A 13,819-nucleotide genomic window follows, 5' to 3' on the forward strand; every position below is an offset into this window, starting at 1 on the left:
ATTATTATTATTATTAATATTATTATTAAACTGTATATGCATAGTAACAACATATTACACAGAGCTGTACATCAAATTGGGGTTGCAAATGACAGATACAAACAATGACACAGAAGGAGGTAGAGACCCTGCCCAAAAGAGCTTACAATTTTAGACAACTTGTCTACCAGATTTGTATTACCCATATAGTTATCCTCCCTACCTAAGTCCCAAAGTCAAATCATCTGTTTAAAATATACAATCCATTGTATTTCATAGTACAATAGTGCTGAGAACAGCAATATTGCATTGCTGGGATATATCCTAGCAATGCAATATGTAGTATATATATTATATTATATTATATTATGGTTTGTTTGATCTGCAAAAAGAAGTGTACCTATGTAATTGCATAAACTTGTTACACGTCTAAGAAACATTCATCTATTAATCCCATATTTCTAGCCAGCACTAGCCTGGAGATAAAAATATTAGTCCAACCCCTTAATGTACTTGTTTTTAAAGAGAAATAAACTTTTTTTGGGGGGGATTCACTAAATTGCATGATTATTTTTGCCCTATTCCTAGTTCCTCTACAGATGTAGATCCTTGTCCTTCAGGTGGGGTCCTGACTCTCACTTCACCCTTAATAGGATGTTTGGTTTCACTAACTGCCTCCACATTGTTTATACATAGTGCAATATACTTCTGCAACAAAAACAAACTTACCTGCCTGTTTGTAATTATTTAATTACACTAACCTGTCCATTCTCAATCATGGGCACCACCATCTTCACCTGGTCTTCTTCCACTTTCGGGTCTTCAGCTATCTTTATTGCCCGGCCCAAACTCTAATGCACTTGTCCCCCCTGGCTGTTGGGATATCTGGAATTGTGTGCTGAGCTGTACATGCTCTTATCTTTCTAGATCATACGGATGAGTTCCTGCTCCAGTAAGATCATTGGGTAACCACATTACTCCTCCATACTTTTGAAAGAGGGCTTTTAGGGCTTTAAGGATATTGAAATTTGCCATGCTCATACCACCCTCAGTTATGGATTTAGCGAGTTGCTTTGTTTCCTGAGTGTGTCGTTCTCTCTTTTTTATATTTCTTGCCTTCTTTCCCTCTTCTTTCAGCCTCCTACCGTTCTTGTGGTAATATTGCTGATGTTTTATGTATCACACTCATGAGATTATTGTACTCATTTTTAATATGTCTTTTTTTATATTGATCAGAATCTGTTTTCGTCTACTGTTATTGTGACAATCCATACCAATACATTCAATCCATTATCACATTCTATGTTTTCTAAGTCAATATATTACAGATTTTCAATTACAATTATTATTGTAGAAATTTCAGGTCAGGACCCACTGCCTAATAGTAAGGACCGCAAACAGATCAAAGTTTTGATTAAAATGCTGCAATAGAATAAATGGAATCCACCATTTTCCAGAGTACTGCCTACATATAAATATAATTGATAATCTGCCAAATATGTATCATATTTTACTTTTTGAAGTCCTATTGAAACAAAGAAAACCTGAAGTTTATCTGAAATTCCATTTACATGACAGGTCAGGGGCCAAGGGCATCTACATTTGAGCTTGAGGGGGTCCAGTCTGCAGTGCTCACAGCTCTTCCTGCGAAATTTACATGGCTCATTGGCTGCTACAAGTGTCCAAAATTGGGTTTTAATCCTGGGGTGATATTGGAATCAGGGGGTACACAAGACTGGTCAGTTAAACAGAAGAAAGTTATGAGAGGAACTTGCTGTTACTGATCCCCCTACCAGAAGACATACCTTGGGGGATCATATGACTGAAAAAGTGGGTTTTCTCAATAAAAAAACAGAAAACTTTTTTAATGTCCAGAAAAGGGCTTTAAGAAATGATTCCTGGTTGTGTGCTTTTATACTTTGTACATTACTATTACTTTTTGCATATCTTAGTTGTATGTTAAGGTGCTGCTTCCTGAACTGTGCATATGCCACTGTAGATAAAGCTAATGTGTTATTTTTTAATATTGGTCATGAATTCGCAACACATTGCACTTTCATATTGAAAAGTTTGCAGACTGTAAGCTTAAAAGGAATAACTTTTGGTCTAATGTTCCTTTACAGATCATCAACTATGTGGATAAACTAACAACGTATGTAGAGCAGCTGAAAAACTTGACCAAACGTGTGGAGATCATGGAGAGCGGAGGTCTATCCTACACTGAGTTGGATTTCGAACTCATCAAGTTAGAGATCCAAGAGATGGAGACACTCATACTGCAGCTGAAAACAACATTTAACGACTCCAATGCCGTAATAGAGACTCTCTATGAGGAGGTAGGGCAAGAACTAGTTTACCTAAAGTAGAACTATATTCCCTCTGTATACATGATCAGGAAAGTGGTTATTGCAGAAAAGGACCAGTGATGTCCATTCTCCAATAACCATTCTTACTTACATCAATCCTGCTCATCTGTCAAATTTTGGATACATGGCAACCCCAGGTTCTCTTGTGGGTGCAAGTAATGAATGAACAACGGCAAAATGAACAGGATGGCAAAAGATCAAGGAGGAGTAAAAAAAAAGATGAATGATAGCAGGGCCTTGAGATGGAAAAGGGATAGGTGAGTAGCGCAGGTAAGGTTGCAATTAATTTAAAAGTTCCTCACACCCACGAAAAGTGTCTTTGGGCAATACTCGATTTTCCACCAGAAAATGTTTAGTGACTGTCCAAATATTATATTGTAATTATAATTATATTATATTATAATATATTATATTATGGAGTTATAATTTTATAGGATAGCCAACTTTACCTAAAGATATAGGTGCACTGATCACTATGAAATGATACAATTGTCTAAAGCTAAACTCCCAACAGATATACAAGACACAACTCATTTATACATTTTAAAAAACACACTCAGTGCAAGTACCTGAAACTTTTTTTGTGTTTTAGATCCATAACATTTCCATCATGGTGAACCAACTGGAAGTCTATGATAAGAACAATGTGCTGGTGATCAGACGGGAGATTGTAGCTCTAAAGAAACGGCTGGAGGAGTGTGAAAGGAACAATACAAAATCATACAATCCTTCCCTTCCTCAACCAGCCTATGGTAAGTCAGAAAAGTATTTACCTGTTATTGTTCAAAAATGTTTTGTCTCCCAAAATATTTTCTCCCATATTTTAATAATTTACTACCGGTAGTATAATTAGTATCTATGTGATAAGTGTGATATTGGTGTCAGCAACCACAATGATACCCCTCAGAATTGGTTGCAGTGTCCACAATCATAGCCACCAGTACTGATATCCATAACTGTAATTATAACTCCAAGAATAGGTGATGATGATGGCAATAATAACCCCCAACCTTAAGAAATGAAAACAATGATAGACCCCAGAATTGGTATCACTGACCACAATAAAAAGCCCTATAATTGATATCAATGACCACAATAATAACCACCAGTAATCATATCCATGACTGCAATTCCAGCTCCCATAATAGTGATGGCAATACCAACCCTCAGCACTGGTATCAGTGATGGCAATAATTTCCCATCAGAAACAATTGTCCGACAATCTGCCTATTAATAAAAAGAATAGGAATGTTGCAGCAAAAAAATCAGAAATGAATTTGCAAGCTCATATTAGTTTCATATCACATGTGATAGCTCATATGACAGAAGAATCTGCTTATACGTAGTGATTTGCAAATTTATAAAAAAAAATCACAAATTTCGTATACACTAAAAGACTTGTTATGAAATATTGTTACATTGTCCCATCAGTATAAGCTCTTGTCTGGTTTTAGGCTTACTACAAAAATATTTTTTATATTTTTAACCTTTATACTATATAATATAAAGTTGCTTTAATAATATTCATAAATTCTGCAATTTTAAAAATTGTATTTTTTAGGTACTTGTGAACATGGCGAAATCACAAACGTCAGCAAACCTTTTGTGGTGCAACTGAACTGGGCAGGATTCAACAGCAAATGGGGGGGATGGGGAAGTGATTCATATCTGGGTGCTAATCAGAGTGCACGTTGGGTGGCTATTCTAAAATCTGATTCACGTATGATGAACTCCATGCGCTTCTATCCTTCATATAATGATATGTTACTCTACAAAAGCTATGTACAGAAAGATCTTGAAAAGTACCTGTATAATGGGAACTATGATTATACAAACAATGGTCAAGGAAGTGGAATGATTCTGTATGATGGCTTCTTGTACTATAACTGTTACAATTCAAGAGACCTCTGTAAGTATAACACAAAAACCTATGTGGTGGATCCTCGGAGAACTCTTGGGGATGCTGTTTTTAATAATCGATTCCCCTATGCTTCCTCGGGCTGGCATGACATTGACTTTGCTGGTGATGAAGAAGGCCTTTGGGTTATATATGCAACTGAAAGTAATTCTGGCAACATGGTCATTAGCAAGCTTAATGCCACTTCTCTTGAAGTTCTGCAGACCTGGCAAACCAACCAATACAAGACTGCAGTCACCAATGCCTTCATGGCTTGTGGGGTCTTATATGCTACCAGAGCTCTGAGCACCCAGAAAGAAGAGATCTTCTACATGTACAATACCAAAACCGGCAAAGAAGGCAAATTAAGTGTCCAGTTTGCCAAGATGCCAGAGAACATACAGAGTTTATCTTACAACCCTAACAACCACAAACTCTATGTGTTCAATGATGGCTATCAGGTTAGTTATGACGTCACTTTCGACTTACTCCAAGACAATGAATCTAAAAAATAAGAATTTTTTTAATGATCTTTATATACATTATGTGAAATATTGAGTAGATTTCTCATGCAAACTCTAACTGTAGTATCACAAACAGAGGGTCTGATGTATTAAAGCTCTCAAAATCCTATATTTCTATATTCTATCCCTATCATTGATGTGTAGGCAGCCTTTTTGACCAATAGAAAAGTTTAGCAGATAGGAGATGGAGAATACCAATTTTTTTTATATATATATATTTGGTTTCAGATTACATTATATGTGAATTTATTGATCATTCTGCTATCTGGTTTTTACAGACGGTGATTTCTCTTCCAGTCTTTATCATATTATTAGTTTATAACAGGTTTATTTTATACATTGGCCTTTGCATGTATCACATTTTTACTTACATCACATTTCTGTTGGTGGTAACAACTCATAAAACTCCATATTGGGATATCATGTGTAATATGTCCTGATAGGTATAGCAATATGCGGACCTTGCAAGATTATTTTTGTTGATTAATAGAAACTAAATATAACAACAAATGTTTAACTAATCTGCAAAATACCCACACACATGTCAATTTTTATTTCAATTCTCTTGCAATGGTCTGATAACAGATTCGACCTAAAGGGAATCTAAATGAAATTCAGTATCTGACAGATACACCAAAAAAACATCAATTTTTCTGTGTGTTTGGTTGTGGACATGCTGTCATATCAGTCAACAGTAAACAAGTTGTATCATGTGTATGAGCAATCATGTACATGCAATTCAATTGTCTATTTCTTTCAATCCAGGGAATATAAATAAGAGGAAAGGATCTTGTACATGAGTACAATGTTCTATTTGATTCATTATTCATTAGAATATCATTCAGGTTGGCTTCACACTGCCTAGGAGTGCAGATCTGATACCACACAAATTCTACAATTTCCAACAGATGAAATAGGTGGCATTTTTAGTACTGCGTCCTACTAAGGTGCCTGAATGGAGTGCTTGAGAGTTTATTAGAATGTGTAGATATTCAATGACTGATTATATGTTAGCTTAGGCCTAGTCCAAGGATAGCCAACAGAATCCTCTGCAGCACACCACTATTCTCATCAGCTGGCCCAGATAGAGATGATTTTAATGCAAGTTTAGAAATACGTTGTTACTAAATTCTGTTCCACTCTAATACATATTAAATCTGCAAGCCTTTGTTTTAAAATTTTCATTATCTCAGAAGCATTAATAAAAATATTGTCATGATAACACACTTTTTAATTAATAATCCTGAATCAAACCACAAACAATAAATTGATAAGCATTAAACAAATGAGTAACTGAACTTTATTTTATTTGTTTTTGTCTCAATTATAATACATATCTTTTATAACTACAACAACTCTAAGTCCTGCCTTTAGCAGAAACATAGTTATATAGTAAGCTCTTTTGGGCAGAGTCCTCTCCTCCTCCTTTGTCATCGTTTGTATCTGTCTGCCATTTCCAGCCCCTGTTTAATGTACAACAATGCATAATATGTTGGAGCTATATAAATACAGTTTATTAATAATAATAGGTAACATAAAAAGTTAGGTTGAAAAAGCACACACACATACACAGAGTTTAACCAATACTTCCTCCTTTGCACTTGCACACACAAACTCACTTATGAATTTTTATGTATCCCAAAATGCAACATACTTTTGCTTTGGTTGCCTATGATGGCTTCTAGTGTTTTAGTAATGACTCAGAGTGGTGAAGAAAAATAGCGAGTGCCACACCCCCGGGCGGTACAAGAGGCACACGCGGTAGCACGCGCACCTCTTCCCACAGCACCCCTGGAACGTAACCTACTTTGCACATCCACAGGAGTGCTGAAAACAAGACTTTCTGTAATCACGTCCATAGAGATGCTGGTGATGCCACCTGGTCGAACAGTAGTTCGGCTAGATACGGATCCCTACGCCTGCAGGGAGAGACAAACTGCGAGCAGGGCAGCGGCCATGCTGCCTGCTGCAGCGGAATCTCCCTCTTCGGCTGTGAACCCCAGGGATGCCGCGGGCTCAGTGGACAGGTAAGTTCCTTACAGTTAGGTTAAAAAAGACATGAGTCCATTAAGTTCAACCACTAGGGAAATAAACATATCACAGATAAAAACCCTATAAGCATACTCGATCCAGAGGAAGGAAAAAAGACCCTGATACAATTTATTCCAACAAGAGAAAAAATTCCTTCCTGATTCCATGAGGCAATCGAATAGTTTTGGAAGTGGGTTTTTATTTCTTTCACACATATTCTGTGGTATTCATAGCAAACCATTACCAGGCATTACCATAGATGAAAACATATTTCAAATTAAAAGATGCAAAATTCAATTTACACTATACAAGTCGTAATTGGCCCCACTGCCTGCTGAGCCTCCCTATTAATCCTGTATCCTAGTCCTATCATTGATGTGAAGGCTAGCCTTTTTGACCAATAGAAAGGCTTGGGCAGATGAGGGATTTTTTGGTTTCAGGTTATATTATCTCTGAATTTATTGATCATTCTGCCATCTGGTTTTTACAGAAGGTGATTTCTCTTCCTGTCTTTACCATAACATTAGTTTAATTTGTCTAAATTTATAACAGGTTTATTTTATACTTTGGCCTTTAAATGCATCACATAATGTCACATTTCTTTTGGTGTTAACAACTCATAAAAGACTAGATTGAAATAGTATGTGTAATATGTCCTGATAGTCATAGTGTTTCAGGAAACATGTAAGAATAATATTATTGCTTAATAGAAACTGAATATAAGAACAAATGCCCCATATCCAACTTCTAGGTCTAGTACACACAGGTAGATTTCTATTTCTTTCCTAATAAAATGGTCTGATAAACAGATCAGAACTTAAATAAATCTAAAAGAAATTCAGCATCTGACAGGTTGGAAAATATATATTTTTTTATTTTGATTGGTTGTGGATAGTGTTGGTCGAACAGCTGAGTTTTCAATTCGGCAGCTATTCGATCAAAAAGCCCAATATTTTTCAGATGATTGAACGCCAAATTGGAACACTATTAAAGTCTATGGGGGGGGGGACTGTGTAGAACTGCAAAAGCAATTAGGGAAGCAGAGCTGACAGCTCCCCTCCTCGATTGCTTTTGCAACCCTAGCGTAACTGTAGTATGTGTTCTTGGCTAGAAAATCTCTTTTTTTTAAAAAATATTTTTAAACACAAATTCGCAAAGTTGAATTCTGTGTTTTTCGGGTCAGGTCTGCCCAAACTCGAACCATCATTTTCAGGATGAATATAGGGAAAACCCGAATTCGAAACACCAACGCTAGTTGTAGACGTGCTGGTAAATATCTGTATGAGCACTGAAGTAGATGCCATCATAATTCCGATTGCTTTCTATCCAGGGAAAATGATTGTACATTTGCGTATACAATGTTCTTCTTAATCAACGATTGATCTGAATATCGTTTGAGACAGGCAAACACAAAATGGGCAATGAATAGGATAGCAGATCTTGGATCAGACAAGTTCTGCAGTTTCAAAAGGATTAAAATGTGGCTTTTTTGTATTGGCTATTACTAATCTATCTATATGTAGTAGTTGGGACTGTTTTGGAATATTTCATAGATACCATTGTTTTCAGGTTATATTATCTCTGAATTTATTGATCATTCTGCCATATGTTAGCTTGAGACTAATAAAGGGATAGCCCACAGATGTCCATGCAGCACCCAACTATCATAATTTAAAAAAAAAAAAACTGTTTTTTCAAATCATTTTGTTGGTTTATAATAATGATGTTAGTAAATTCTGTTTCATTCAAAATCATCTTTTTTTGGTATATTAAACTTTATAATTTCTGTTTTACCCAAAGCATTGATCAAACTACAGTCATGATGATAGTTTTTTCAATTATAGATCTCCAAATAATGGATAACAAATTTGGCCGTAATGTAATCTTTTAGAACAAGTAAAGGCAAGGGTAATCTTGCCCTAACCCCTAATGGTGGCAAGGGTGGCCTAAGCAAAATGAAAAAAAAAAAAGAATAATATTTGGCTAAAGTTGGGCTTTTTAGGAAATGTTTTACTTAATTTTATCTCACTATCAAGGTAATTTTTTTCTATTCCTGTGCTGTCTTGTGCATTTCCGTACAGTGTTTTTTTCCTTTATATCCCAAAACTGACATATTAGGCATGGGCAAGAATAACTATTTTCAGGGGGAACTTCTGTTTATTAACCTGACACATCACCCCACACACACACCAATCTCAAATTAGATGTCTATGGATGCATGTTGTAATCTCAGTGCTTCACATTCTGATGTCACTGGGTGGAAAAAACTATTATGAGGAATGCAATCACCTTTTTCATTGGGAAGTGCTAACTAGGACTTCAGTTTCTGCATCAAATGAATATTAAAAATAAATAAATAAATGAAAGTTAATGAAACCCTAAGTCGACTTTTTATGTTTTAATTTTATTTTAAAGATTTGGTATGCAATGTTATGCCTTGGGTATGACCCCAAAATGTACTTTTTGGGAGTTCAGTTTTCTATTATCTAAGCATATTTGTGCAAATGTGTTTTTTATGTGTATGGTTTCATTGTGTTGATGACACACAGGGCAGGTAGAGGCAGGAACGATCTATAATGTAAAGTAACAAAGCAGGAAAATTCATAGAAAAAATATACATTTCATGGCTTTTTTTGCCCATCACATTAGATTTTCACACAAATCCAAACCATTTCCCCCTTGGACATTTGTGGTTATTCCCTTATGATTCATACTGTACTCACACAGAACATTTAGAACTTTTTCATCATGGTTAACCACTTTGAGGTTTACAACTGAAACTATGGGCTTGATTTATTTAAGCTCTACAAGGCCGGAGAGGATACACTTTCATCAGTGACTGGGTGATCCAGCAAATCTGGAATGGATCTGTTCCAGGGTTGAAAATGATTGCTAACAAATACTAAAGGACTTTTAAAAATCCAATCCTGGTTTTCTGGATCACCTGGGTTCACCAATGAAAGTGTATCATATCCACCCTTGAAGAGCTTTAATAAATCAGGCCCAATGTCCTGGCGATTAAAGATAAAGATGTCCTAGTGATTAGGAGATTGCAGACTTACAGAAACAGTTAGAAGACTGTCAGAGGAACAACTTCAAGCTGATTCTGCCTTCCCTTACCCACTGCACTATGGTAGATCACATCAATGGGCCTGATTTATTAAAGATCACCAAGACTGGAGAGGATACATTTTCATTAGTAAAGCTCGGTGATTCAGCAAATCTGGAATGGACCTTGTCCAGGATTCAAAACATGCTAGTAGATATCAAACATATCAATTACTTTGAAGACATATATTCCATTTATTCATTCACTAATAAAAGTGTATCCTCTCCAGCCTTCAAAGAGTGCTAAAACTACCAAGGTCTGGCACAATATCTGGGTGAGCAGGCGGGGGGTGGGGGGGGGTGGGGGGGTTTGGGGGATGCAGACAGTGAAGGTGTGAGTTTTGGCACTTTACAAAAAAAGCACTGCACTTACCTAGCCATGCTCCTTTCTCAGTTTTCCAATCCCCATTTTCCTCAGTATCTTGAACATCTCAGACACAAAGTTGCTGCTTTTGGCACATTTGCTGTGTAAATTTTAGCTTGAGCTATTGAAATCTCTAACCAACACGATTTTTACAAGGGAAACTAATATTTAAAAAGAATCAAAGAGGGATGGCATAAACCAGCTCCCACTATAGGACATTCTAACACTTTTGACCACAATTGAACGGCCAGGCAAGGAAGTTCAAGAAAAATACAAAGCAATTCTAGGGGCTGCAAAGTGTAACGTGTGACCCTCACTTTTTTTGCCAATGGGTGAGATTCATAAGATTTTTGATTTATATATGCAATTTTTGTAACTAACATTACATTTACTATCATAATGCATTTATATTTTGCTTTTTTTGTGTTTTAGAGGTAACTGAAATCATGGGCACATTGTGATTATCTGTAAACAGCATATAGTACAGCAGGATCTGAATGTAGCGAGTAGAGATGAGTGAATTTCTCGAAAATTTGATTCGGCCGGTTCGCGTTAAAAAAACGGCTATTTCCAGGCTGCAGAGAGCCTTGATAGTGGTGTAGAACACTGTGCCTTGCAGTAACACTCATAGGGAGTCTGCTGTGGTAGTGAAATAATACTGTGAGTCAGTATGACATGCAGATAACAGGCATCGCTATTAGAATCACTGCACACTTCACTTATTTGGGCAGTCACGGGGCCAAACTTACTCAAGTATGAACTCAGCCTTACAGGTCCATATTAGCGTCAAGAAGAAACACATTCCTTTTACACCCTTGTCAGCTGATTCCACAAAGATGTCTACAGAACCTGTTCTATTAACCGCTTATACAAGTAGAGCCCCCCCGACAGAGTGGAGAGGGTGACTGAGGTGGCGGCAGCAGCAGAATCAGGTGGAGGCCACAGAGCGTGGAGTGGCAGCAGAATCAGGTGGCCACAGACTGGCACAATGACAGAGTGTGAAATTGGCGGCAGCATCAGGAGGCCACAGAGTGGCACAATGACCAAGTCTGGAGGTGGCGGCAGCAGCAGCATCAGGCAGAGACCACAGAGTGGCACAATGACAGGGTCTGGAGGTGGCGGTAGCATCAGCAGGATACCACAGAGTGTCAAGGTGACATAGTGTGGATATGGCAGCATCAGCAGCAGCATCAGGAGACCACAAAGTGACCCGGTCACAGAGTGGGGTGGTGGGTGGCAATACCAGTACCCGCTGACGAAGGTGGGTGAAAGAAGGAGCACTTGGCATCTGATGTGTGGCATCAGGCGAGTAGCAGCATCAGAGTAGTAGCTGAGGCAGGTAGCCAGTAGAAACCGGTCTCTTTTATCAAGGTTTGGGTCAGGTGGCATGGATCATCTAATCAGATGCATCAGGCATTGGTGAGTGGAAATCCTGGCTGATCCACGCCTGATTCATCTTGACAAAGGTCAGTCTCTCCACATTTTGGGTGGACAGGCGAGTTCTTCTTGGGGTAACTATGGCCCCCGCCGCACTAAGCACTTGCTCCATTGCCACACTACTGGCCGGGGATGTCAGCTTTTCCGAGGGCAAACTCGGCCAGTTTGGCTGCGCAGTAGTCCAGCGGACTTCAATGACACCTGGCAGGGTGCACTCCAAGTATGCCACCACCTGCTGGTTCAGGTCCTGCTCTATATCTAGCAGCTGGTGAGTAGTTTCTTCACTATGCGGGTGAAAAAAACTGCTCATCAGCGACTCTAGACTGCCATCCCACCCCTCCCCAGCAACCATGGCAGTGGAATGTGAGTGCAGAGGGCCCCCCCAGTCAGACCTGGGAGAGGATGGACAATGGCGCAGATAGGCAGCGGCCAACTGACTACATAGGATGTCTTTGTAGTAGTTCAGTTTGTCCTCCCTCTCAGCGGGTGTAAAAAAGGCCCCCATTTTGGACTGGTAGCGAGGGTCCAACATATGGAGGGTGGAATTCCAACGGGTGGAAATGTCGCATATCAGCCTATGTTGGGGGATGCCGTTCTGCCGCTGCAGCTCAAGGGTGTGCTTTGTGGTATATGAGTGGCTGAAGTGCATGCAAAGTTTCCTGGCCATTTCTATGATGTCTTGCAGATGGGTGGAAGACTTCAGGAACCGCTTGACAACCATATTGAAGACGTGTCCCATGCAGGGTGCATGGCTCAGCCCTCCCTGACGCAGCGAAGACCGTTGTCGGTCACCATGGTTCCGATTTTGAGTTGTCGCAGTGAAAGCCATGATTCGTTTTCTTGATGAATCACACGGAGCAGTTCCTCCCCTGATTGACACCGTTCCCCCAGGCAAACCAGGTGCGGAACATCGTGACACCGCCGTGCCCTGCACATGTGGTATGCTGGAGGGGCAGTGTGAATTGTCCTTGCAGTGGAGGATGAGGACACGGTGGACGTTGTCACAGGCAATGGAGTGAGAACATGGAGGCGGAAGGGGTGTCACGTGGCCAAGTTGCTGGTGTGGCTGTGCAGAAATCACATTCACCCAGTGGGCCGTAAAGGACATGTATTGTCCCTGACCGTAGTTACAGCTCCACACGTCGGTGCTGCCCTGCACTTTTGCAGTAACCGACAGGCTCAAGGAATGGCCCACCTTCTGTTCTACATATTTGTGCAGGACTGGTACTACCTTTATCGCAAAGAAATGACGGCTTGGGACTCCCCAGCTCGGGTCGGCACAAGCCATCAGTTCTCTGAAAGGTGCAGAGTCCACCACTTGGAAGAAAGGGAGGGAGGGAGGGACTGCAGCACCAGCAACTTAGACAGGAGTACATTCAGCTTCTGCGCCATTGAATGAGTGCATGCATACTGTTGTCTCTTAACAATCACTTTGGTGATCCATTGCTGACGGAATGACTGACAAGGAGTAGGAGCAGTAGCATCTAGACCAGCAGAAGATGGAAATGACATACAGCTCCCTTTGGCTGAGGTGGTGGAGCCTTGACTGCCTGAAAGCCGGTGCGTATCACTGGGTGATGCAGCAGTTGCTGCGGCAGGCTGGACCACCACATCGGAGCCACGGTTCTCCCAGGCCATCTTATGGTGACGCTGCATATGTTGGCACAGGGCCGTGGTGCCAACCTTGCCACCATGGCCACGCTTCACCTTCTGCCCACATATTCTACATATGGCCATGTTAACCTCCTCCAGCAGCTTAACAAAAAACTGCCACACTGGATAGGTGATTTTCCCCTACTTCCCTGGCAGGTAGGCTTCTGCGAAGCAGGTAGTCTACCACATATTCTACATATGGCCATGTTAACCTCCTCCGGTGGCTTAACAAAAAATTGCCACTTCCCCGAGTAGGTGATTTTCCCCCCAACACTCCGCACTGACTGAGTGCTACCGCGGCTGCCTTCGTGAACCCCTGCACCACTATTTCCGGGGCAGGTAGGCTGCTGCGAAGCAGGTAGTCTACCCCGGGCACGTTTAGCTCCTGACCTCCCATTGCTGCCAGCCTGCTGACTACAAGCCATGCTACCACCTTGCTGGCCCTGCCGCTGCCTCAAGG

At 39.9% G+C, this 13,819-nt stretch overlaps 1 protein-coding gene across 1 annotated transcript in view; it reads left to right on the forward strand.

The window, feature by feature from the left end:
- The window catches only part of LOC140343910 (olfactomedin-4-like), a 6,334-nt gene extending 1,577 nt beyond the window's left edge, over nucleotides 1-4,757 (forward strand). Inside the window, exons 3-5 of the mRNA XM_072430808.1 lie at nucleotides 2,103-2,315; nucleotides 2,938-3,097; nucleotides 3,907-4,757. Coding sequence (XP_072286909.1) covers nucleotides 2,103-2,315; nucleotides 2,938-3,097; nucleotides 3,907-4,757 — 1,224 coding nt within the window. The remainder of the gene's footprint in view (nucleotides 1-2,102; nucleotides 2,316-2,937; nucleotides 3,098-3,906) is intronic.
- The last annotated feature ends 9,062 nt before the right edge of the window (nucleotides 4,758-13,819 follow it).

The sequence above is a fragment of the Pyxicephalus adspersus genome, chromosome Z (assembly GCF_032062135.1).
Source record: "Pyxicephalus adspersus chromosome Z, UCB_Pads_2.0, whole genome shotgun sequence".
Taxonomy (NCBI): domain Eukaryota; kingdom Metazoa; phylum Chordata; class Amphibia; order Anura; family Pyxicephalidae; genus Pyxicephalus; species Pyxicephalus adspersus.